Source organism: Pogona vitticeps, chromosome 6 (genome assembly GCF_051106095.1).
Source record: "Pogona vitticeps strain Pit_001003342236 chromosome 6, PviZW2.1, whole genome shotgun sequence".
NCBI lineage: Eukaryota > Metazoa > Chordata > Lepidosauria > Squamata > Agamidae > Pogona > Pogona vitticeps.
This window is the reverse complement of record NC_135788.1, coordinates 120841548-120868173: the sequence shown is the minus strand read 5'-3', so window position 1 is coordinate 120868173 and position 26626 is coordinate 120841548. Positions and strand designations below refer to the sequence as shown.

At 52.2% G+C, this 26626-nt stretch overlaps 1 protein-coding gene and 1 long non-coding RNA gene across 5 annotated transcripts in view; one reads left to right on the top strand and one right to left on the bottom strand.

Annotated features, from left to right (window-relative positions):
- DLG4 (discs large MAGUK scaffold protein 4) overlaps positions 1–26129 on the bottom strand; it is a 133063-nt gene extending 106934 nt beyond the window's left edge. For 2 of the 4 annotated variants that reach the window (XM_072977205.2, XM_072977207.2), the window contains exons 1-3: positions 26063–26129; positions 20172–20288; positions 17870–17940 (exon numbers count right to left, since the gene is read on the bottom strand). In XM_072977205.2, the coding sequence (XP_072833306.1) occupies positions 17870–17940; positions 20172–20288; positions 26063–26081 (207 nt within the window). In that variant the 5' untranslated portion in view covers positions 26082–26129. Of the gene's footprint in view, positions 1–3922; positions 4083–17869; positions 17941–20171; positions 20289–26062 lie in introns of those variants that run through there. The other 2 variants (XM_072977208.2, XM_072977212.2) reach the window with 2 other exon arrangements.
- LOC140708102 (uncharacterized) lies at positions 16137–17070 on the top strand. The gene is made up of 2 exons (XR_012088242.2): positions 16137–16256; positions 16841–17070. It is a non-coding gene; the product is annotated as an uncharacterized LOC140708102 (long non-coding RNA).
- Positions 26130–26626: the final 497 nt, after the last annotated feature.

Below are 26626 nucleotides of genomic sequence, written 5' to 3'. Positions count from 1 at the left end.
AAAATGAGGTAGTTGGGTGTGTGTTTTTATTGTTTACCCCGAGCTTAGCTAAGGCCTTACAGACATCAAATGACAGATGAGTTGCCAGGAAGATAAAGAACTGTGGCCATTTCATCCCTCTGGATCTAAGGAAGCCAACCGGCAAGCAAATATCAATCCAATAAACCTTGGGGGATCTGCCCTCAAATTGCTCCCCCCTCCCCGCGCCCTCCGCCGCCCTCCTCCTCTCCTTTCACCAACAACAATGAAACCAAGGCCAGCCTTCAGAAATCCTGGCGAGAGCCAAGATGGATCGGATGGGCATCCGGAAGAAAGGGTCCAATCAATCAGTTCCTGCCCACATCCATTATTAATAGGTCATTGGCAAGAGATGGGAAGGGGGAAGGCTTTTCGCAATCCGGCCTTCTCCCCCGCCGAGGCCGGACGGCCACTGGCCCAGACCGATTGTCCTTCCTTCCTCCAACGCTGTGCTGGAAGTCCTACCCAACATCCCCAACGGAGACTGTTTTCCTAGCTACACCACCTAAACTTTCCCCTCTTGGACGTCTCCCACCCACCCCCACCCCCCAGCCCAGCCAGAAGGCAGATTCTTCAACAGGAGGTTCTTTGCTAACCCCACAGAGAGTCCGATCACGTGTGGGCCATGGCACCCAAAGGAAGACGCCCATGTCAGGCAGCCTCCTCTCCTCCCGCCTGCCATTTTGAGCACCTGCAAGGAGCGTGACCTTCTGCTGGTGTCCCAACCCTGCATGCACCTTCTCTGTCCAGCCCAGGTCTTAAACCTGCGACCTTCTCCCTCTACCGCCTGGCAGAATCAAATGGCAAACCACATGTCCCGCTGTCCTTCTGACCACCTTAGTCCAGACGGACTCCGAGATGTGGCTTCTTGCACCACCACCGCCACCACCTCTGTTGCTGCTACTCCCAGGCCCGTTCCTCCTGGCCTTCAGTATTCCGTGACCTTCTCAAACCATTCTCCAAGAAAACTTCTATTAATTATTTTTTTTTAAGACCTGAACCCATCCGATCACTCTGCCTCTTCCACAGAGGCCTTTTAATACCCACTCCGCTTCCGCCTCCCAAATTCGAAACAGGCAGCTGCTGCAGTTTCTACCCCTGGTTCCTAACCAGCAGAGAACCCACTGACACTCTCCTGCATATGCATGCGCTCGCTCGCTCGCTGTCTCTCTCTCTCACACACACACATATACACACACACGCCCTGAAATCAGCATTCATGTACAGTCAGAGTGTGGTATTTAGCGCACGCACTGCGTGTATGTGACGGGGAGAATGAAACGGCTCCTTTCTGTGCTTTCTGGCACCCTTCTCCCCCCACCCACCCACCCGCTCACGACACCTCCGCAATGGTGCTCTCAGGCACACACACCCCACTTCAGCACTTGAGAACTCCAGGAGGGAGCAGCTGTTTGAACCTCCTCGGCCAGAAAGAAGGAAAGGAAAGGGAAAAAAGGAAAGGAAGGGCAGCGTGTGGCCTTCCAGATGGTGTAGGACTACAACTCCCATCAGCCACAGCTAGCACAGCCTGTGGTGAGGCCCAGTGGCCCTTTGGCCACCTCTAGATGGCTATGCTCCCTGCTTCTTGCCCACAGCACTCCCTGTTCTTTGGGCGCCCTCAGGTTTCACAGGCGCTCATTCACCCACCTTCCTTCTCATGCTTTCTGTTATAATTATTTTGCCCAGCCCTGATTAATCAGGATTGAATCATTCCTTTCCCCAAAAAATCCCAAAGGGGCTGTTTAATCCTTCTGCACTTCCACGGAGGGAGGGCAGTGACCCCCGCACTGAAACCTCTGGCTTCAAAAGGGAACTCATGCCCGATGCTCCCACCACCTCCACCCCTGCAGCTGTGTGCGTGAGTGTGTGTGTGTGTGTGTGTTCCGCTCTTACACCCCTCTGAAGCCACGAGGGTTCAGGAACAGGGGAAGATCAAAAGAAGAGAAGGGAGCTGGGATTTTAAAAAATCCAGTGCAGCTCTTGGAGAGGAAATGAGTGGGGCCTTTAATTCCTTTCTCTTTTCCTTCCCTGGAATGTCTTCTGCTCATTTCTCAGCATGTCCTGGCCCTCTTCTCGCTCCCGCTGTCCACCTACCGCCCCCCAGGCCGTCCTCCTCCACTCCCATTTGTGGCCTCCATCTCTGGACACCTGTGGGAAGCCCTATCCATCAAATGCTCAGAACAGCTGCTTCCAAGGTGGCGGGGATGGGGGGGGGGAAACAGTCCAGTCTAGCCCTGTGCTCAGAGAACCAGGCCTCAGGGAAGGCCCGGCTGATCTCCATGACATCCCAGAGAGAAAGATTGAGAGAGAGAAAGAGAGAGAGGGAGGGAGAGAGAAGGAAGCCAGGGAAGACTGGGGGAACGCAGAGGACAGAGAGAGGCACCCTGGCAGAGCACGTGAGCCACCGTGGCCATCAGCCGGGAACCCAAATGCCCCAGGAGACGTCCAAGAGATGCAAAAAGGACCCTCTTCTGCTTTCTGGAAATGGAAATGCCCTTGGCTGAGACGAAAGGGAATTCGGAAGGGTGTTCTCCAACCACCAGTGGCCCACAATCCCCCCTCACTCACTCACACACCACCCAAAGCCGCCTAAAAGAGCAGGACGGCCACCATCCTGACCCCCCTTCCCAGGCACTCGGCTCAATGCAACGCCAGGAGGATTCTCTTGGGGGAGAAACCCACCCAGCCAGTTCCTCCTGCTCTCCCTCCCCCCTCACCCGCCAAGGCACGGCCTGGCACAGCATGAAACCCCCTCCCCTCCCGTTTCCCAGCAAAGATCCCCTTGGGAGGAAGGCACCTGGGAGGGGGGAGACCTCATCCTACCCCCCCCCCCCACCAACCACCCACGTCCGCTATGGGGGCCAGTTCTTCTGGGAGCATCCTACACAACACACACACACACACACACACACACACACACACACAGCTTTGCACCCAGATGCGGCCTCTGGAAGGGAGCGGGGGAGGGAGGGCCGGCGTGTCCCGCTCTCTCGTCCGGGCCGCCGCCACGACGGACACGTCCTTAGCCGCCCGCCCGCCCGCCGGGAGCCCTGAGGCCGCCAGCCAGCCAGCCAGCCCCGGGCGGGCCCCGTTCAGCACCACGGACAGCGGCGGCGGCGGTTCAGCACCACGGACAGCTCCCTCCCTCCTTCTCTCCCGCAGCCGCGCCCGCCCAGCCTCACGAAGGGAGACCAGCCTTGCCAGGCGCCTCGCACTACAACGCCCATTATCCCCAGACCGCGTGGCGGCGGCGGCGGCCGCACACCTCTGGAGGGCGCTCCAGGTGTGCCTCTGCGTGTTGAAGGGGGGGGGAGAGGGCGACAGCGGGAGTAGGGCCCCTTCCCATCCCCATCCTCTCCTCATCCCCATCCTCATCATCATCCTCACCCCCTCGACTACCCCGCCATCACCCCTCCAGAGCTCTATCCCACGCACCCACCAGCTCCATGGAAACTGCTCGCAGAGAGCGAGCGAGCGCAACGCTTTCCCTCCCACCCCTTCTAGCAACCGGAGAGCTTTCCATCTCTCTCCCCTTCTCGGCCCCCCCATTCCGCGCCTCCCCCCCCCAAAAAGCTCAAGGCCCTCCCCCGCCGATCCTCAAGGACCATCTTGGCAAGCCCAGGCCAGGCCGAGCGGGCCACCTCCAGAGGTTCACCGGCCTCTGCCTCCGCCTCCCACCCCATCCCACATAGCCCCCCACCCCCAAGAAACATACAGCGAAGGGGGCTCGCTAGGCCCCCCCTCCTCCCCTTGCGGAGGTGAGCTACCCGCCTCCAGCGACCCCCCCCCTCCAGCCCCGCCGAGGAGACCGCAACTCTGGCCGGGGTGTCCCACCAGCGCCCCCTCCCAAGAAATCCCCCCCAACCTCTCCCGGGCCCCCACCCCACCCCACCCTTTCTCTTACCTTGGTAGTGACTATGCACAGGCAATCCATCCCTCTCCGGACACCGCGAGCGCCTAGCTGGGAAGGGTCTGTAGCACATCAGATACGGCGGGGCTTAGGGTTACCGCTCGCCCCCCCCCCTCGCTCGCTCGCTCACCCGCTCGCCTTAGGATCGCCTTCTGGGCGAGCTGGCCGCCCCGGGGGTGGGGGAGGGGGTGGGGGGAAAGGAAGAGGAGGAGGAGGGGGTGATGGTGATGATGATGGTGGCGGCGGCGGCGGGCGGGGTGGGGTGGGGGGGTGAGGGTGAGGGTGCCGGCCACTCGCGTCCCACCCAGCCAGCCCTCTCGCCCCCCAGCTACCCTTGGGTGTTCCCGAAGGGTGCCGAGCCTGGCATTGGTGCCCGGGCGCGCGCCCGCGGGTGTGGGAGCGCGTGCGCGTGTCGGTGGGGGGGGCGGGAGCGTGGACTGGGGGGGAGGAAGAGGGAAAGATTTGGCGCAGGGGGCGCGCGGGGGGGCCTTGCAAGGAGCGCCAGGCAGCGCGTGTGTGGAAAGGGGAAGAGAGCTCCGGGAGGAAGAGGAGGGATGGGAGGAAGGAAGGAAGGAAGGAAGCAAGGAGGGAGGGAGGGAAGGAGGGAGGGAGGGGAAGACACGGGGAGGCAGAGAGACAGGAGGGGAGGGCGGGAGGGAGGGAGGGAGAGCTTGGAGCGAGTGGCGTGGGGGGGGGGGAGTGACAGAATGTGGGGGGAGCGGAGGGGAGGGGAGGGGGAGGGAGGCCGGAGGGAGGGGAGGGGCAGGGCAGGAACGGGCGGCGGCGGCGGTGCTCCCTTCCCCCGGGACGGGCGCCGCAGAAAAGGTGCAAGGCTGGGAGTGGGGGTGGGACGGGGTGGGGTGGGGGGAATGGGGAGGCGGGGAGGGGAGGCCGGCTCACCGCGCGGGGGGGAGGCCTCGGGGGGGAAGCGGGCGAGGCAGCGCCTCCTTGCTGCTTCCCATCCGAGGAGGGTGGGGGGCGGAGGGAGGGAGGGAGGAGAGAGAGAGAGAGAAAGAGAAAGAGGGCGGGGAGGCGGCGGGGGGGCAAGAGGCGGGGGGGGAGAGGGGAAAGTTAACCTCTCGAGTGCCGGCCAGGCTCCAGCCCCAGCACGGGAGGGAGGGAGGGAGGGGAGGGGAGGGAGAGGGCGGGCGCCGCGTCAACCCCCCCCCCGTTAACTCTCCTAGCGCCGGGAGAATCTGAAGCGCCGGGGCTGGTGAGGGAGGGGAAGGAAGAAGAGGAGGAAGAGGATGATGGGCGAGGGGGGGGGAGAAGAAAACATTCCCGAAAAGGGAGTCCCGGAAGTTGGGGGGGAGGGAGGGAGGGAGAAGAGGCGGGACAACCTGCCGGTGGAGAGGTCCCGCTCTGTAAGCACAACTATCCTGGGACATCCCTTCCGGACACCACCACCACCACCATCATCATCATCATCACCATCACCACGTATTTGGCGACTGGGACCCTCTATCTAGCCTCTCACCTTCGTCACAACAACCCTGGGAGGTAGGCAGAGAGAGGCGGGAGGGGGAGGAGAGGGGGCTGAGGAGCCCAGGTCAACCAAAGGGTGTTGTTCATGGCTCAAGGGGGGCATTTGAACCCAGATCCCGCTCCAAACCCTGGAACATGGGAGGAAACGTTAGATGTAGGAGTTTCTTGGTTGGCAGAGGTCTCCGGATGGGACGCCTCGGATGGAGAAGAAGACCCAATAAGGTCCAGCGAACAACAAATGAGAAAAATAAGCACGGCCACCGGCCACCACCGTTGAAACCGGCCAAAGGCTAAGATGCTAAAGGCCCTGCAGAGGCCCCGACAGGGCCAGGACGCAGAAATTAAGATATTGGGGGGGGGGAGACACAGCCCTGGAGTCTAGCCACCTAAATGGCCAGGGGTGTGGGGGGGGGGATTAATTTCCTAACATTGCAACAAGAGAGAAGAATCAGGACAGGTGCCCAGCAGGAAAGGTCCTTGCACGGTGAGGGGCCACCACAGGGCAGACCCTGCAATGGGGACCGATTTACAGGGACACAACCTCTGGGAATTTTGGGGGGGTGTTGCTTTCTATTGGATGGTTAGGGAGGGGGCCCCACTTTCCCCCCACCCCACCCCACAAGTGAAACAGGACAGGTAAGAGGCGATGGATATCTCAGCCTTCAAAAGAGGCGGATTAGGATGGAGAGTCCGCCCTTCACAGGCCAGGCTTTCATTCATTCATGAAGATTTTTCTATTCCCTCTTCCCCCCCCCCCGCCCGCAACCCTTCCAGCCCTAGGTTGCGGTAGGGTTAAAACTGGTGCTGAGAGACGGGATGGTGGGGAGGAGAGAACCGAGAGTGCCAGCAACCATCCACGTTGGCGAGAAGGGAAGCAGAGAGAGAAAGAGAGAGAGGCAGAAAGATATGGTCAGACGGATGTTGGGGTGGGAGGAGAGGAGAGGAAAACTGCAGTTAAAAATGCCTGGATCACAGGATTGAGGTGGGAAGGAGGGGGCAGAGGGAAAAGGGAGACAAGGAGCTGCTAGAAATAGAGAGAGGGAGAGAGAACGCCAGCCAAGGCACACATATATCTATGCATACATCTCTAAGGGCCTCCCGAGGCCAGGCAACGTGACACCTGGTTTAGGAGCATCGCCTTTGGGTGGCCGGAACACTCTGTCCGTGGGGCTCCCTTTGGAAAACATTTGGAAACTCCAGTGGGCCCGAAATGCTATGGCCGGATGGTTAGCTGGGGTTGGTTACAAGGAGCAGATCACACACACACACAAACACACACAGAGAGAGAGGGGGAGGGAGACATTACAGCAGCTTTGATGGCTGTTTCCGGGCCGCATTCAAAGTCCTGGTTTTGACCTGCACAGCATGGGTCCGAAGTTTCTCCCCCTATGAGCCTGCTTGGGTTTTAAGACAGGAGGGAGGGCTTTCTCTCTGTCCTTCCCATCCTCACAGGTTTGTCTGGTCAGGACACAGGAAAGGGCCTTCTCCGTCACTGCTTCCAGACTCTGGAACTCCCTGCCACTGGAGGGCTGGCCCGGCCCTGTCTTTGCTGTCCTTCCGCAAACAGGCCAGGACCATTCTCTTCAGGCCAGCTTTCCCTGAGTGACTGGCTGCCTAAGATGACTTTTATTTTAGAAATGGAGTTGTTGTGTCTTTTTTTAAAAAAATGAGAGTGTTTCTAGAATTGTTTCTGAAATGCTTTATGCACTGGTTTTCATGTGACACCAGCTTAATTGCTGTTTACCGTTATTATAACTTACTGTATTTGTTAAAGCTTTTAATATTGTCTATCTTAATAATGTAAGCCACTTTGGGTTCTCTCGGAGAGGAATGCATGTTACAAATGAACGAACAAACAAATAAAAAGCAGCTGACATACAGTATGTCTTTTCTCTAGCTCTGTACATCCTGTATTGCTTCCATCATGTTAGTGCAGAAACACCTCCACGGCTGTTTCCTGCATCCCGAAAATTGTTCAGAATTTCAACAGACTTTCCTTAAGGTGAACCTTTCTAAAATAAAAGAAGGAAAAAAAAACTGGAGTGGGGTTACAGCATCCGAAGTGGGTATCCCACCAACAAGGGACACCCAAAGGCCATGGAGACCAACCCCATAAAAGCAGGAACCCCAGCCACTGAAACATGAGACATTTGACCCTACAGATGGCTGTCCAAGCTGTGTTTCAAAAAATCCAAGGAAGGAGAGTTTGACCACCTCTCGGTCCATTGTCAAACAATCTCCTTCCTTCTACGCTGAAGCCTCTGATTCGAGTCCTGCCCTCAGGCACGGCAGAAAAACAAGCTCGCTCTATCTTCCGTCAGTGACAGCCCTTCCATCCCACCTTCCATCCTTTCCCTAGGGGCAAAGAGGGTCTGGAGCTCGGCTGACCATCCCACGAGAGATGAGTCTCTCTATTTGGTAATGGTTAGGCCTCCTCTAGAGTCCTGTGTCCAGTTCTGGACATTGCACTTCAAGAAGGATGCCAAAAAACTGGAGCAGGTTCAGGGGGAGGCAACCAAGAGGATCAGGGGGCTGAAACCAGGCCCTTGCAGGAAAGACAGAAAGAACCGGACCTGTTTAGCCTGGAGAAAGGAAGACCGAGGGAAGATCATAGGATAGCATTTTTCAAAGACTTGAAAGGTACCAATACAGAGGAAGGGGAGGATCTGTTCTCCATCATCCCCAAGTTCAGGACATGTCAAAATGGGCTTAAGCGAGAGGAAGCCAGATTCAGGCTAAATATCAGGAAAAATGTCTTAACTGTTAGAGCAGTACAACAAGGGAAACCATGATCTCAAGGGGAGGCGGTGAGCGCTCCCAACACTGCAAGCCTTCAAGAGGTAATTGGACCACCCTCTGTCCGATCAGATTTGATTTCAGTTCCTCCCTTGAGCAGAGAGTGGGATACTGACATTCGACCCGACAAAGGTCTTCATCAGGTCAAGCGCCTGAGCAGTCCATGGCTTCTTTGAGGGAGTCAGTCCATCACCCGTTAGTCATCCTCTTCTCCTGCCACCTTCCCCCTTTCCAGCATATTTGCCTTTTCCAAAGAATCCTGCCTTTCTCGCAATGTACCCAAAGGAGGGCTGCCTCCATTCCAACATGTTTGCCCTATATTGCTATTCTCTGTGTGTTTTATTTTAATTTGATTTAATTTGGTTTTTTTATCACTGTAAACTGCCCAGAATAGTGCACGGCACTATAGGGGCAATACATACATACATACATACATACATACATACATACATACATACATACATACATACATACATACATACATACATACATACATACATACATACATGCATGCATGCATGCATGCATGCATGCATGCATGCATGCATGCATGCATGCATGCATGCATGGGAAGTGCACCCCATATTTCTGTCTCCTGCAGAGGAACGGGGCTTGTCCATCAAATCCAGGTTTAGGGAAGCCACAGAAGGCAACAGATGGTTTTGTTATTTAATATGTTCTTGAATGCCTGTTCTTCCAGAGCGGGGGAAATGAGCTGATAGGGTTTTCTGCCTCTCTTATCAAAAATGACTCAACTGGCTTTATGCACTGGACCTCTGGACTTCAGAGGGTGGACTGTGTGTGGGGGATGTGTCTGCCAATAGCAGCCTCAGGCAGCCAGATATATCGGGTCCGCCCTATGCAGGAGAATTCCCTGTAGGATCAAGCACCACGTGAATTAGTGGTGGCCTGCTCAGAAAATGCTTTGAGTTACTCTCCTTGCCTCGTTCTTAAGTTCCTTTTGTTTTTGGAACGGCAGCCCAGAGGCCAGGATCGCGGGAGGTTCTTCTGAGTCCCGGAAAAAATTTTCCCCAACTTTTCTCCTCGCACTTAAAAGACAGAAATCACTTCATCAGCATCTCCTTGACAGAGGATGGCCTTCATTTGTAACTCGAAGCAACCAAAACGCCCTTCCTTTTCCTCCAACATTTATCCCAACACCGAGAGAGTCAACTCCTTTTGGAAATTCACAACCCGTATGAACTCACAACCCACAACCTCTTCTTGTTGAATGCAAAGGTAGACTGCATCCAGACAAGGAGGTTCCTCCTGAAATGCTCTGGGTTTTCCCAGGAGATCGATCAAAGCCCGTTTCCAAAGGGCTAGCCGAAGCAAAGAAACAGTTCAGTGGCTGTTTGAAAAGACCAAACCGCTTCTTGCAGCGGGAGCTTTTGCGAAAGTTCGTGTTCTGATCCAGTCTCTGTCCTCCTCCCAAGTTCCGACTGGGCTCGTTGCTGGTTTCAGCTCTTGGAAAGAGGAAACCACAGAAACCGGACACCTCTCTCGCTGTCACACCGCTGATCCCCTGCTTTTTCTCCTCTCTACTCTTGCCAGACAGGATAAACAAACTCTGCGAAATCATAAGTCATTTATCCAGGCAACTAAAATTACACTCTTGTTGGGGAGGGGGGGTGGAAATGAATCACCATCATCTGATGAGGCAAAGCTTAACAACTGTTGGCTGAGATGAAGGAGAGGGGGAAGCTTACGAGAGAGGAGGAAGGAGGAAGAAGAGGCAAGGGAACAATGAAATACATCCCAACCCCCCCCCAAAAAAAAACAGGGAGAACGTGGCGGAAATCAGAAGGGTGGCAGATTTATCTTCTGCCAATCTGGAACCCTGTCCAGGTCTTCCTGACATTTTATTTCGAAAGATGGGGGAGGTTTTTTGAGGACAAATCTCCTGCGGGGTGTGTATGTGTGTGTTGTATTCTGAGGGCTGAGGCCAAGGAAGTAACTTTTCCAGCTTTTGGGGCCTGTTGGTTACCCCCCCCCCTTTAAAGCTGAGTGGTGGGGAATATAAACCAAGACTTTCTGCTCAGATCCCAGACTTTCTGCCATCCAGATCAGCTTCTCCACAACCTGGGTCCTATCAATAGCTATCAATCGGGTCGAGCGGTCTGAGCCACTTCCGCTCAAAAGTTAATTCTGCATTCAATAAAGTCCCACTTCCTTTTGGCCTGCGTTCAGCCAGCGGCCGATCAATTTTATGACTCCGGCTGAGGTACCATGAAAAGCCAGCCCGGTTCATTCACATTTCCCCTTTCATTAATAATTTTATTGATGTGCATCACGATCCTTCCTCTTTAGTTTTTTTTTTTAAATTAAAGATATCTCCCCCTGTTTTAGGCGGGATAGGATGCTATGCTCACCAGGATAGCAAGCGTTGCCTGTTTACGTATGTTCCTTATGTATGTTCCCACAACAACCATTATGTTCCTTATTGTTATGTGCCATCAAATTTCTTCCAAAATCTGGCATGCCAGAAATGGTGAAGGAGTGCTTTAGGATGGCCACTCACCCAGTGAGTTTATGTGGCCAAGCAGGGATTTGAACTCAAGTCTCATAAGTCCAAGTCGGCCCTATTATACCTCCCTGGCTCTCATGTTATTTATTACTTCTATTTGTGTCCTTACAGCTGCCTGCCTGGCTCGCCTCCTTCCTATTTGCACTTCACAACGACCTTGGAAGGTAGTCCAAGGAAAGAGGAAAAACGTGATTGGCTCAAAGACAGTCCACGTCTGGACCCCTGAAGACAAGCGGGGCCAACAGGGTGAGGAGACAAACTCTGGCCCGTCTCGCCCTCTTTCCTTCTCCCAGTGGAGAAGCACCAAGATTAATTAATAAGAAGTTAGTTCAATTATACAGAAGATTCCCCCGGAGCAGCTCTAGTCCAACGTGATTAAACCACATCACTCTACATTCTCTAGAAGCTTATACGCGGCGTTGTGGTTGTCTGCTGAATACAGACAAAACTTGCAGGTGGGTCTGACCTCCTGGACCGCTGAGCATTTCCGACAGTTGGGAGGGGGTGGGTGTGTTTTGGACTTCAACTCCCAGAATTCTCCCACCCCCCTGGCCTCTGGACACAATGGCTTTGGGATTCTGGGAGTTGCCAGTCCGCCCCCCAAAAAAAACATTAGTAACTTTCCCAAGGTTTGGGTTTTCTTCCCATCCCACCCTAGCCTGACCTCAAATAAAGGGAGGGGTCTCTTTCACTGACGTCCTCAACAGAGGAGGGGGGACCTCATCTAATCACAAGTGAGGGCTTGTTAGGGTTCACCTCCAGGACCAGAGACTCAAAAGATCAAGAAGTTGTAGATTTTTGGATCCATGAAGCCTGAAGGACCAGATCTCCCCCTATGAGCCTTCTTGGCGCTTGAGATCGCCAAAGGAGGCCCTCCTCTCGGCCCCATCGCCAGCGCAGGTGCGGCTGATGGGGACACGAGACGGGGCCTTCTTGGTGGCGGCTCCCCAGTTACCCTCCTATCCCTTGGGTGATCAGGCTGGCTTCCTCCCTTCTGTCCTTCCGCCAACAGCTGAAGACCCACCTTTTCTGGAAGGCTTTTAACAATCATGACGGAGTCCCTGAATGCCATTTTATGAATCAAGATTGTTTTTAAATTTTTACATGTTTTTAATTCTTCAATATATTTCAATCAGTTTTATAGTTTAATTGATTTTTTCTTTCATGCACCTCTTGCTGTGTTTTTGGTTCTGTTCTTTTTAGTACTGTGAGCCACCTTGAGTCCCCTTTATGGGCAGAAAGACGGCCTCTAAATAAGTCAAATAAATAAATAAATTGGGGACAAACATTTTAAGGACTCACTCACTGATTTCATCGGTCATACATTTTCTTGGACCGTAGCCCACCTCTTCTTCAGATGCAAGCTGGCTTGGGACATGAAAGCTTATGATGGATAAAAATCATTAGTCTTCAGGGTGCTACCAGACTCTTCCCTGGTTTTGTGGCAGCCGAGGGGCAACTCAGCCCTCCCAAAAAAAGAGAGGCTATTTACCTGTAATCATGGTTCTTTGAGTGGTCCTCTGTGAATGCACACAAATGGGTTTTACTGCACCTGCGCAGGACTCTTCGGAATATTCTAGAGCTGAAAAAGATGTGATTAGTAGGACGTTGCCCCGTGGCGTGCATGCTCCGCCCGCCCGTAATACCGCAGTTCCGAAAATGTCCGTGGCTGTCGAGGCTCTGACTCCCACAAAGCTCAAGACACCAAGGGACGGACAGCGAGGAGGCTGGGCGGGAGGTGTGGATTCACAGAGGGGCCGCTCCAAGAACCAGGGTTACAGGTAAGTAACCTCTCTTTCTTCTTCGCGGCCTCTGTGAATGCACACAGATGGGTGACTAGCAAGCTCACTTGCCAGAAGGAGGGCCGTCACGCCAACGATGAAGCCAGCACCGCCCTTCCGAAACTTGCTTCCTTCTTGGGTCAAGATGATAATGCAATCACAAAAGTCGAGGGTGTAGACCAAGTGGCGGCTCGACAGATGTCAGGGACTTCAACGCCAGGCAACCAAGCTGTAGACGTTGCCATCGCTCTCGTGGAATGTGCCTTTAGCACCTCTGGCGGAGCCTTGCCTGCCAAATCATAGGCTAAAGTAATAGCAGAGACAATCCATCTCAAGACTGTCGGCAAAGAGGCAGGAGAGCCCTTTCGTGGGCCATGGAAGCACACAAAGAGTCTGGAGGCAGGTGCAGAATTCCTTAGTCTTCAGGGTGCTACCAGACTCTTCCCTGGTATCCACATCCAGGAGGCCGTGAACGCCTCTCTGAGAGAGCGAGTGGTCCCTACCGCCTTGAAAGAGGCGGTCATTCGGCCACTCCTTAAAAAGCCTAACCTGGACCCAAGGCTGGTGGCTAACTACCGACCAGTGGCGAACCTCCCTTATTTGGGCAAAGTGCTGGAGCGGGTTGTGGCCGGGCAACTCCAGGCGCTGCTGGATGAAACGGATTTTCTGGATCCATTTCAATCGGGTTTCAGGCCGGGTTTTGGTACAGAGACAGCCTTGGTCGCCCTGTACGATGACCTTTGCCAGGAGAGAGACAGGGGGAGTGTGACCCTGTTGATACTCCTGGACCTCTCAGCGGCTTTCGACACCATCGACCATGGTGTCCTTCTGGATAGGCTGGCTGGGTTGGGAGTTGGGGGCACCGTTTTACGGTGGTTCCACTCCTTCCTGGCTGACCGTGTCCAGAGGGTGGTGCTGGGGGACAGTTGCTCTGCCCCATGGCAGTTATGTCATGGGGTTCCTCAGGGCTCGATACTGTCCCCCATGCTGTTCAACATCTACATGGAACCGCTGGGAGAGGTCATCAGGAGGTTTGGGCTGAGGAGTCAGCAATATGCTGACGACACTCAGCTCTACCTCTTGTTTTCCACCAATCCAGGTGAGGTGGTTTCTGTGCTGAACTCGTGTCTGGACCTGATAATGGACTGGATGAGGGTTAATAAATTGAAACTCAATCCAGGCAAGATGGAACTGCTGTTAGTGGGTGCTTCGCCGGACAGGCTGGAGGGCCATTTCCCTGCCCTGAATGGGGTTACACTCCCCTTAAGGGACAGGGCTCACAGCCTAGGGGTGTTCCTGGACCCCAGTCTAACTCTGGAAGCTCAGGTGGACTCGGTAGCCAGAGGCGCCTTCCTTCAGTTGCGGCCCTACCTGGATGAGCTGAGTCTCATGACAGTTACACACGTACTGGTAACATCTCACATAGATTACTGCAATGCACTCTACGTGGGGCTGCCTTTGAGGATGGTCCGGCGACTGCAACTGGTCCAGAATCGAGCTGTGCGGCTGGTGAGTGATGGGGCCGCTAGGGGACACATCAAGCCAATTCTGTTTAAGTTACATTGGCTACCAGTTGCTGCCCGGGCCCAATTCAAAGTGCTTGTTTTGACATATAAAGCCCTAAACGGTTTGGGCCCCGGATCCCTGAAGGACCGCCTCCTTCCATATGAGCCTACCCGTAAATTAAGATCTAGCCAGGGGGGCCTTTTGAAAGAGCCTGCCCTCAAGGAGGTAAGAGGGATGGCTTGTAGACAAAGGGCCTTTTCGGCAGCTGCCCCCAGACTATGGAATGCCCTCCCGACTGAGATTTGTCTGGCGCCGACACTGATGACATTTCGGTGCCAGGTCAAAACCTTCCTGTTCCGGAAGGTTTTTAATTGAAATAATATCAACTGTGGGTCCTGATGGCAATTTTTAGAGTATCTATTTTAATTGTAATTTGATAGTTTTATCTTTTTTACTGTAGTTAAATTGCTGCAAGCCGCCCAGAGACCTTTGGGTAGTGTGGGCGGCATATAAGCTAAATAAATAAATAAAATAAAATTCCTTAGTCCTGGAAATGTAAAATGCTAAGGCACGATGAACATCGAAGGAATGAAGCATGCGCTCAACATCAGAAGAGGGAGATGGAAATAAACATTGGAAGAATCAGAGGTTGATTAACCTGGAAATCAGAAATCACTTTGGGAAGGAAGGGCACATCTGGATATAACACAACCTTGTCAGGAAAAAATTGAATATAAGGGACAGAATGGCATCGCAATCCAGCTGACGGATCCTTCCTATCGTCCGCTGGATGAGTGGAATGGGCGGAAAGAGAAAAAGGAGGCTGTTGCCCAGGTCCACCATGAAAGCGTCGCCTAGAGAGTTGTCTCCTCTTCCTGCCCGAAAACAGTAAGGTAAAGGTTCCCCTTGACATTGAGTCTAGTCGTGTTCAACTCTAGGGCGCGGTGCTCAACCCCATCTCCAAACTGTAGAGCCAGCGTTTGTCCGAAGATAATTTCCATGGCCACGTGGCCAGTGCGACTAGACACGGAATGTCGTGACCTTCCCACCAAGGTGGTACCTATTTATATACTCGCATTTTTACATGCTTTTGAATTGCTAGGTTGGCAGGAGCTGGGACAAGCGACGGGAGCTCCCTCCGTTGCGTGGTTTCGATCTTATGACAGCTGGTCTTCTGACCTTGCAGCACAGAGGCTTCTGCGGTTTAACCTGCGGCGACACCACATCCCTGGTGCCCGAGAGCAGTAACTGCTGCATTTGGAGCTGGTCTGAGTGGCAACAACGTCGGGATGTGGCATCCCCCACCAACTGCAGAGAAGGGAGAAGATGGTGTCATTGAGGGTTCACCCATGAGTCTGGGTGGTAAGACGACTCAGACGGTCAGTGACCTCGTCCTCTGTAGCCACGTGAAGAGCCACCAGAAAAACGTGGTGATCGTAACCCCATTCCCACAGCTGAATCACTAAATATAGCAGATGTAAAGAACGGGTGCCACCCTGTTTGTTGATATAATACAGGGTGGCCATATTGTCCGTGATGACCTGGACCCCACGATCAGCTAGGAGAAACTGGAAAGCTCAGAAGGATTTGATGACTGCTAGCAATTCTAGGTGATTGATGTGCAGCAGCCTCTCTGAGCCTGACCACAAAGCGCGGATCGCTCGATGACCGCAGTGTGCACCCAATCTTGTCTGACTGGCGTCTGTTGTGACCTGTACCGTGAGCTGGAGAGGCCTGAATGCGCAGCCTACCAGGAGGTGAGGGACCAAGGTCCACCAGGTAAGTTGGCGAGCTAACTCCAAGGGTCACCAGTAGACGCTTGGAAGGATGGTCTAGCAGAGAGTCGAACTGCGACAGGTACCAGGCCTGTAAGGACCGCATCTTTGGTCTTGCATGTTGGAGTACAGATGTAGTTGATACCATCAGGCCTAGCAGGTGGTGCATATGGTAGCGGGTGACTGTGGTGCAACGCCAAAAGGGGCGAATGGCTCACCTTAACTTTAACATTCTCTCTGGAGGTTTAGAAGCCCGCTTTGTTTTCTTTTGTTTGACCTTCTCCTTATCTTTTTGCTTTTTACTGGATTGAATCTTCAGGGACACCGAAGAAGTCTTCGACATTGAGGTCTACGTCGATACCAATGACAATTTCAGCTTGGAAGCCTTAGTAGAAGACCTTGGCGAGGGTGCAGGAGCCAACGTGATGGAAGACTCGGATCTAGACGGTGGAACTGGGGTAAGTTCCATTGTGGGGCTGGTCAGTAGACTGGAAGGGGCCAAGGATTTTCCCCACAAGTGGGACTCTCAGTCTTTGAAGCAGGAGTTTTAAAACTGGTTGTGTCAACTTTTTACACTCCGGACAAGTGTGAGTTTGGGGACTCTCGCCCAGACAGAACAAGCAGCGATCGTGGCCGTCCGTAAAAGGAATTTTATTGGCACATGTCGTGCAGTGTTTGAATGGACCTGAGGAGGCCATTTAAAAGGGGCGGGAAGGTGGGGAGGGGGAAAAATGAGAGAAATAAGGAAAAAAAACAACTCACAGGGAAACGTCTGTAAATAAAAAACTTGATTGAGTCTGAAATCCAATAATCGAAAGCCGTAAACAGTCCAGAGATCAAAATGCCATTGATAAAAATCACAAATCACAAGCTCTAATTCCCAAAGAAGTCCGATTTCAGCTGCAGCTAAAAGGAACTGAGGTATTACGGGTGGGTGGAGCATGCACGCCAAGGGGCAACATCCTACTCGTCTTTTTAAGCTCTAGAATATTCCGAAGAGTCCTGTGCAGGCGCAGTAAAACCCCTTTGTGTGCATTCACAGAGGCCACGAAGAAGAACTTCAAGGGAACACTCTACGATCTCACGCTGCTTGACCTTGGGTTGACCAACACTGCCCCAAACACATTGCTTTACCCAATTTCTCCGAACCTCTGACCACTGGCCATGCTAGCTGGGGCTTCAGAGAGTTGAAGGGCCCCCCCAATAGCCAAGGAACCAGCAAAGGCTGTGTTTATGTTTGTCTTCTTCTCAAAAAAGGCAGCTGCATCCTCAGCTCGATTCTGACTTGTGAGATTTTCCAGATACGAAGCCCCCCCCAAAGTTGTTTCCAATCCCTCCCTTCGGGGTGCTGTAGGACCACCACGCCACTCGCCCCGAGGCCACAGACGTGGCTCGACACAGGGAAAGTCCTGGGAGTTGTAGCCCAAACCAACAAGGCAACACAAATCTGCACACCATTCTGGAGAGGACAGAGACCGGCCTGAGAAGCGGGGAAAGAGTAGCAGAGAAGGGAGAAGAAGCCGGAAGAACAACCACAGCCCTCAGGCTTGCCAAGTACATTTTATAGCTTGAAAAGAGATGTATTTGGGGACTTCAAGGCCCAGAATCCCCTAGCTATGTAGCATGACCCAGAACTTTCAGGCTAAGCCAATGGACAGCCTCATTCCCTTGAAATATCTTCTAGCCTCCTGGTTTTTCTTTGTCGGCATCCATAAACCTTTTGATCTGCCTTGTTCATGCAGGTTGGCCAGCCCTGGTGCAAAGGTGTGTCTGTGTGTGTGCGAGGGGGGGGAAGCAGCCGGAAGAGAGGTTAGACAAGGTAAGTCCCCTCCCTTAGAAAAAAAGGAACGGATGAAATTGTAATTTAGCCCTGACTCTAGCCATAGACGTGATGGCTAGCAGGGGCTGGCCTGGCCAGAAGAGTACACTTTGCACATGCTCAGAGGCATGCAGGCAAAGGGTGAGCCGAGGCACCAAGAACAGCAGGTACAAGTCTTCCGGAAGCAAATGGAACACAACAGGTAGAGAGAGAAAAAAAAGCAGGGAAAGAGCCACGGGAAAAGGCACCTACCTTAGGCCGAGACCTTCGCGAGGTCGTGGGACGCGCGTCCGAAACCGTGACTTCGTAAAACTCCTGGATATCTAGAACCCAGAGCGTGAGGTTGGTGGTTTGGGGTCAAGAGAGAGAGAGAGAAACAGAACAGTTATCATCTTTGAGAAACGGCCATAGTTTGGTCAACATCCTTTGGTTTAATCTGATAAAAACCTGGGTTTGGAGAAGTTCCTTTTTTTCAAAGATGACAGCTCCAAGCATCTCCCGAATCCTGGACTGCAGAGGGGAAAGGAGGGACTGGGCCCACCTTGGTTCTTTACCCTCTTGGATGGCTCCCCCTGCTTTCTTAACTCCACCCCTGCGAGGTAGGCCACGCCGGTCCCCGCCACCTGGAGCTAGGCTGGCCGAGAAGGGGGCGGAGGGTTCAGGCCAGCCCAGGTGCCGGCAAGCGCCTTACGGCTCAGCTCTGGACCGCTTCCAGCCAACCTCTCCCCCTCTCCCCTCCCAGCCCAGCTCAGAGGTAATTATGGGATACAGATTAAACCCTATATTTAGACCCACTGGCAGAGAGACCAAGCCCCATCCCTTCTGCCTGCAAGGCATCCGTCCCTGGTTGCAGGTGCTGGAAAAGAGGAGACGGCCTTGCCTGCTTCAGAGGAGGTCGAGCCGGGGCAGAGGAGGACAAGATGGGAGGTGGATGTACTCATTCCCATAGCCTCCTTGCCCTGGGACCTTCCGTGTGGACCACAGGGCCGTGTTGGCGGGGGAGACTGGGGATTGTAGTCCGACACGGGCCGTCGAGTTGGGACGTCTGCTTGGAATTGGCAAGGCACCCCGTCCCGCAGGCCACAAAACCCAAACCGTCCCGCCAAATAAAGAAGACCCCTTTCCAAATTGTACCCCAAAAAAAACACCCCTCTCCCCACTAGCCAACCTTTCATAATGTAAGCAAGCTCCTCCCACATTTCAGTCCCTAATTTTGAGGCTCCACCCCTTTTTCCTTAGCGGTTGGGGGTCTTCCTGCCGTTTACGAAATGCTGACCCATCCTTCCTCTAAATGCATGGTTCCCAACCTCCGGTCTCCAGATGTTCTAGGATTACAACTCCCAGAAGCCTTCACCACCAGCTGTGCTGGCTGGGATTTCTGGGAATTGTAGTCCAAGAACAATTGGGGACCCCAAGTTGGGAAGGACTGGTCTAAATCTTACACTCCCCCCCCCGCCTCGGGCATTCTCTTGCCCCAACACCTGTTGCCAAATTATCTTCCCCCCTCTCCTTACTCATATGCCTAATATGGCTTCTTCAGCTCTTCAAAACATCATCATTGAACAGGCAGGTTGTTTAAACTTGCTATCCCCAATTCCAAAATATTGCACGGTTTGGAGGATGGAGTTAACTCGTCCCTCCCGACACACACATACACATCAAAAAGTACCCCAAACCCTTATGGCCGGCATCATCTTTGCAAATATAACTGGCATTTTCTGAAAAATCCAGAGGCGGAAGAGTGCAACTCAAAAACAATAAAGACGTCTTAATCGAAAAATGCACAAGATGTCATTTCGAATGAAAATGAAAGAAACATTGATCTTCTGAGAAAAAGCAGACGTTAGAAATTTTAATGGAAGCCCCCACTGGAAGCTCACTCCACCCTTTCTGAGGTCTTAAAAAGGGGAAGTCCGTCATTCATTGCACCATTTCTTCACAACCTCTTGAATCAGTTCCGCCTTCCTTACATTCCCGACAATCTATATACGTAGAAACTATGATGCTCCAACCCCAGTGTTTACCTCTCTCAATATAAATAGATTCCACACCTCCGTATTGTAGCTCAGACCGATAGGCAGAACGACAGACATCTTTTGTTATACGTAATAATAATGACCTTTGAATGGCAGAGCTGGAAGGGACCCCATGAGATCATCCAGTCCATCCCCTGTCAAGGAGGCCCCAAGGGGGAATCAAACTCCCAACCTTTAGCTTTGCACCTAGAGACCTACGCCACTGAGCTATCCAGCAGTTATTTACTTCTTTTTTTAAAAAAAAAAATCGTTCCTCTGCACCCCACTTTCCCCCCACAAATGGGACTCAAAGGGGCTTAACAATGAGAACCAATAAAAGTGAAGTTTACATCGAATAAAACCAAGTCATTATTACAGAGACTTTGCTTAGAAAACCTATTTTCAGAGAAAGGTGCATGTGACATCAAAAGGGTCAACACTGCCTCTGAGCCTAAGTTGAGCGCATGGCCTTCCTCCAAGCCCTCCCTCTCTCCAAACTCATTTGGCTCTTTGGTTTTACAGATTTTAATGATACGTACCCAGGAGGGCCTGGAACAGTTCGCTTTGGAAAATCCCGAGGAGCTTCTCTGCTTTGTGGCGGAAATTCTGGTCCAATAAGAGAGACTCTTCCATGAGACGCAGGGCAGCCACTGTGTCTGGGGTTTTTAGGGGGAGAAGAAGAGAAAAAGGGACTCAGAACGGACCTCAGTACAGACGGACACACAAAGGCAGGGGGCTTTTCCTTCTCCCTCTGTGGAGGCACCGGATTGGGCCCCAATGTGCCCTTTTTGGCTAAGGAAAGGCACTTTTTGATTATTCACTTTTAATACTGTATTTTTCCATGTATATGATGCCTTCATGTATAAGATGCCACCCCTTTCTAACCCAACATTTCTTTCTTTGAAAAAAGTGGAGGGGGAAAGCAGGAATCATCAAAGCGCTTTGATTCTTGCTTTAGCCCTCCACTTTCTTTCCTCCTCCACTTTCTTTCCCCCTCCACTTTCTTGCACTTTCCTCACAAGAAAGTAGTGGGGGAAAGCAGGAATCAAAGTGCTTTGATGATTCCTGCTTTCCCCCTCCACTTTCTTGTGAGGAAAATGCTTCCTTGCAAGAAGTGGAGGGGGAAAGCAGGAATCAAAGCGCTTTGATCCCTCCCTCTCCTTCCATGTATAAGATGACCCTCAATTTTTCTCTAAAGGTTTTAGACAAAAGTATAGTCTTATATATGGAAAAATGTGGTCCTCCAAATTTAACATAAAAGACAGATAAGAAAAAATATGAAATAAAAAAGAAAGCAGGTGAAACAGAGCAAACAGAACCGAGAGACCTTCGTAAAATCTCAGCCTCAGTTTCCACCCCTGTAAAATGGGCAATTATAGCAGAGGGCATCCAGAGGGGTCTGTAGTAGGTAGAGTGATGGACTAGAACTCAGGAGGAGACCGGGGTTCGAATCCCCACTCAGCCATGGAAACCCACTGGATGTGTGGAACTGGTAAAACCACTCCTTAGATCCTTCACTTGTCTTATTATGGTCACTATAAGCCTGTTTTGACTTGAGGGCTTGCACTGAGAATATAGTGATTTAAGAGCCATAGCCAGAAAGAGGTTGGTACCTCCTTCTCCTGGCACATGGCTCTTTTATGGTAACCTTCCTTTAAAATGTCATAGAAAAGTTTGTGTGTGTGTGTGTGTGTGTGTGTGTGTGTGTGTGTGTGTGTGAAATAAAACACCCACTTGATGAACAAACATTGGGGAGAAAAAATTAATTACTGGTGAGGACTCCCAGCAAGAAGGACTCAACTCAGGCGAGGGGGGGGGAAACAGAGCATAAATATACAAATATACCATCTAAGATGTTTCAAGGTTTTGATATTTAATACAACGAAGGATGAAACGAATGCAGCAAGTGAGTGAGACTACAACTCCCATAATCCTGCCCCCCCACCTTGGCCAGCACTTCAGAAGAGGAGGAGGAAGAATGGGGAGGCGTCGTGTCCTTCACCTGGAGACTGGGGATGTTTGGGGAAGAGGAGCTTAAATTAGAATAGTTCCCGTCCAGAAGATGCGTGACGGAACCTAATCTCGCTGGATCAACCCACACAGAGTGTCTGGTGCGTGGGGGAGATTTTTTCTACTCTTAAGTCCAGGTAGGAGTGGTGGTTTCTCTCTCCTCTAAGCAAAATGCTTAGGGGATCTGCAAAGATGCAAGCTTAAAAACCTCTTACTAGAAGCGCGTGCGGGGGGGGGGGGAACAGCCCCTTGAAACCATGAAAATAGAATTCAAAAGGGCAAACTTTGTGATTTTTAATGGTGTTACCCCATTCTGCATCTAGAACGTGTTCAAGGACGATGGTTCTCCTTCTCAAGGGCAAACGCGCCCTTACGTACAGCTCCACGCTTTTCGATTTCCGAACACCCGTGGCCGCTGCAACACCGGCTCGGCGTGCCAAAAGGTGGCCGGTCCACTCCTTAACCCTCTGTGGGGTTAAAAAGGATCCCCCACCGAGGCGATGGCTGTCATCGCGCCTTGTTGGGTGTTGCCAAGACACACCGCGCAGGACTGCCCTGGCCAAGGGGCTTGGCAACCACAGCTGGTGCAAAAGAACACACCAAGCCGTGGTGCATCTACTTTATGGGGTTCCCTGCTGCTCCGAGACAGGTTTCATGTGCCTGCTTTTTGACCCAGCAAAGCCTGGAGCCACAATCTTGCAGCCTTCCAGATGTGGCTGGACTCCAGTTCCCATCCTCCAGCTTGACCACAGCTGAAGCACGATGGGCATAGTTGTCCGTTATCATCGGAAAAGCCAGCCCTGACCTTAGGTGATTTGGGACCGGGATGTCTGAAGATCATTTTCTTCCACATCAACCCGTGTGTCGTTTAGGAGCATCGCGGGCGGTGTCCCACCTCACTGGGAGGGTGGGTGGGCGGGCTAGGCTGGTGGATGGACTTTTCAAGAACAGGCCCCTTATTATAGCATAATTCCCCTCTGAACATTTAATTTGGCTCTCAGTGTTTAAAGCTCTTTCTTTGGCTTTCCTTGTTCAGCTCAGGCTGCTCTCTTGCACCAAAGCCGTTCCGTTCGTGCTGTGTATAGAATATTTTATGAACTGAAACGCGGCGTTGGAGAAACAGCTTCGGGGACCCCGCGGACCACCCAGAAGACGTACTATCAGGTTCCAGATCAAATCCAATCCAAGCCGGGCTTGTTTGCAAACAATGACTAAACTGAAGGTAATGTGCTTTGCGCATCTTATGAGAAGACAAGACAGTTGTGCTAAAAAAAAAAGGTGAGAAAATGAAGAAACAGGAAAAGAGGAAAGCTAAGCATGAGATGGATTGACTCAGTCGTGGAAACCGGAGCTTTGGCTTTGCAAGAGCTGAGCAGGGATGTTCCCGAGCGGACCTTTCGGTGATCCCCAATTTATAGAATCACCCCATGTCAGAAGTAACTTCACAACACATACCAACATGGTTGCGTCACACGTTATTTTTATGGCGCCCGTCAAATTTTGGTTGCTTTTTCTGTGCCCTCACATTTCTTCTGGATTAAGGCAAACCTAGCTGGTTTTTTAGGCATATAAGATATTTAAAGAGGGGTTTACCAGTATCCCACAGACACTCCACCGGCGAACTTCCAGGGGCAAGACAGGATTTGAACCCAAGACACCGGAGTCCTAGTCAGATTCTCCACCTATGACACCCCACTGGCTTTCATAGTCAGATTTTATTGTATGCTTTTTCTTGGTCGTTTTTGCTTCTAACTCCCATTAGAAGAACTAATGTTCATTCCTGGGTTTTGCTCATTAAACGTGGCCTTCCAGATGCCTTTGGACTACAAAACCTATCAGCCAAAGCCAGCAGAGCCAATGGTGAGACATAGTGGAAGCTGCCATTGAACAAGATTTGAAGAGATGCACTAGATCCCTCCACCCTCACCCCAAATCTAGATACCCCAGCTGTGTGGCCACAGCTTGGAACAGTTCCTTTTCTGGACAACAGTTCCCATCATCCTCCATCCAGCAAAAGCAGTTCTGCGGACTCCTCTGTGCTTCTATATCCATGAAAACGGCAGCACAAGGCATTTAAGTGCACCCCCTCCCGGGTACGTGCCTGGGAGGGTGCACACACAAAACATGCACACAACACAGTTGTGTGTGCATCTGAGCCCTTTGCGCTTCCAGCCTCGCACTAGAGAACTCCACACCCACCTGAGCTTAGAGAATTCAGCTTTTTGGACTACGACTCCCAGAATCCCCTCTTTTGGACTTCAGTATCCATAATCTACTCAGGGGAGTGTGAGATTCTGGAAAATGCCTTTGGAAAAAAGTATGTTTTTGATATCCTTAAGCGGTGCAGTGGTTAAACTGCAGCGAAAACTCTGCTCACGATCCGTGATCAATCCGGCTGACTCGAGGTTCATTCAGCCTTCCATCCTTCTGAGGTCGGTAAACGGAGCACCCAGCTTGCTGCTAGGGGTTTGGGTGCAATGGGTCGCCTGCATAATTAAATTGCAAACCGCCGAGAGAGTGCTCAAAGCACTACGGGGTGGCAGATAAGCAGCAGACCGAAGCTTCCAGTCCAGAAGATGCTTTCCCGGCACCGACGGCTGTCACGCACCCAGGTGTACGGCAGTCACATCGGAGAGGCTGCAAGGCACAAAACCGCCCCCCCCCCCCGCCGCCCCTATAGAAACAGAGGAATGGAAAAAGGCTGGGCCGTTGGCCTACCCTGGAGACACCAAAGCTGTTCAACATTCACAATCAACACTGGCTTCGCAGCAGGCTAAACGTGGACCTTGGGAAGCGACGTGGAACTCCCGGCTCATCTACTAGGCTTTGCAGTATTAATAAGCATCATCTCATTGTCATCATCTTAGAACTGCAGAGCTACAAAGGACCCTATGGATCACCGGTGCTCCACCCGTTGAGGAATTGCCCCACCTCACCCACATTTAGAAAAAGTCCTGCTACCAAGCTCAGATTCCCACGGCGTGATCTTTTAATAAAGAGGGGCTGAACGTCCAACCGGCTCAAAATCACAAAGCAGATGTTCTTGCAAGAGACCGGGGTGGTGGTGGTGGGAGGGAGGCCAAACTCACCGTCCGATTCCTCCTCCCTCCCTCTTTCAGGCTTGCCACCCGCCAAGCAGGCCCCGCTTTGCTAAGGGCCAACGCTATCCATGGGCCAGCTTCAACCCAAGCCCATGGAAAAATGGTCAAGGCGCAGATCACGGACCTAGGTCCCCGTCCTCCCCCCGTCAACTCTACGCACAATCCTGGCCAGTGCAGAATACCAACTCTTCGTGAATTAATATAATTGCTCGCTTTCAATTTAATTCTGACTTCTGGCCACCCTTTCCACGGTTTTCTAGCTAGAGAAGGGGTTTCTCCTTCCCTTCTTCTGGAGGAAAATCCCAGGGACGACTCCACAGCTTGGCCAAGGTTACACAGCTTAGGTCTACTCACAGGAAGCATCATGGGGTTTCGAACTCCCAAATTCTGGCGCTACACACACACACACACACACACACACACACACACACACACACACACACACACACACACACACACACACACACACACACACACACACACACACACACACACACACACACACACACACACACACACACACACACACACACACACACACACACACACACACACACACACACACACACACACACACACACACACACACACACACACACACCCTTTAGACCCTTCCAAAATGTTCAGTACTCCACTTCCTTCTGGAAACACAGCTGAGATGTACCCCATCCCTCACATCGGCAGCAATGGAGGTTTACGGTGATACCTTTCCACCAAGTCACACCACGGCTCCTTTTCCCCATCCTGACACCCTCCAAATGTGTTGGACTACATCTTCCATCATCCTCTGGAGCAGCAGGGCCCAACACCAGGGTGGAAACAGCTGAGGAACGGAAGCTTGGGCTGCAGAGAGCTGGAACGTGGCCAGCCGTGCAGACATTTGGACCCAGGGCCTCCGGGATGGAAAAGCAGCTTGAGCAAGCGCCCCTCAAGCCCGTTCTGCGCCCCATAGGGTGGACGTCGGTCGGGAAAGCCACTGGGATCAAACCAAACAGCACCGTCAGTGGAAAAGACTGGGTCCACCCAGATCCCAACTTTTCGTCCACAGCGGCCTCATGAATCAGTATCAAGAGGTAATTAATCGGTGCCCCTTTATCTCCAGAAGACATCCACGGATCAGATTCCCCCCCCCCCCGGACCCTCTGGTTTAAAAGTAGAACGGCAAACACAGAGCAGCTTTAAAAGAGATGCAAGTTTGGGGCAGAAGAAGGAGCAGCTCACGCCCCCTCCTCAAACCAGGACCCCGAAATATTCGCAACAAGACAGGGCACATTTGCCAAAAGTGGGGGAAAAAAATAAGTGCAGGGAAGCCCCCTTACCTTGCTTTTTCACGGGCATGGCGCAAGCCGTTTCGACATGTACAAGCTTAATCTCCTAATCTCTCTCCGAAACATCTGCCAGCTTAAAAGATTTGCCAGACAGATGGCGAACTCTGACCCCTCACCCACCCCCAACGGCACGCTGGGGAACGTAGTCTTCTTGGAAAGCCCCACTCAAGAAGAGGTCTTGGGTTCTAAAGCAATTTGAACATTCTCATTAAGACTTTGCAGGGGTGAGTGAACACGTTCCAAAAGCAGGTTTGACTAATAAGAGTGACGTTCGGGCATCTTAAGAATCTTATTCATTGACGAACGAAGCCTCAACTGACCAAATTCCGTTCTTAATGAAACAGGAGGACAATCCATTTTAAGGAGAATAAGAAGATCTTAAGCTGGATCAAAACACTCGGATCACACTAGAAAATACTTCTTGGTCAACACCATTTGCCTACAAAAATAGTATTGTTGTTATGTGCCGCCCAGTTGGAACCGATTTTTAGGGACCCTCAGAGGGCTTTAAAGGTAAACGAGATATTTCGGGGGTGGCTTTACCAGTTCCATGCC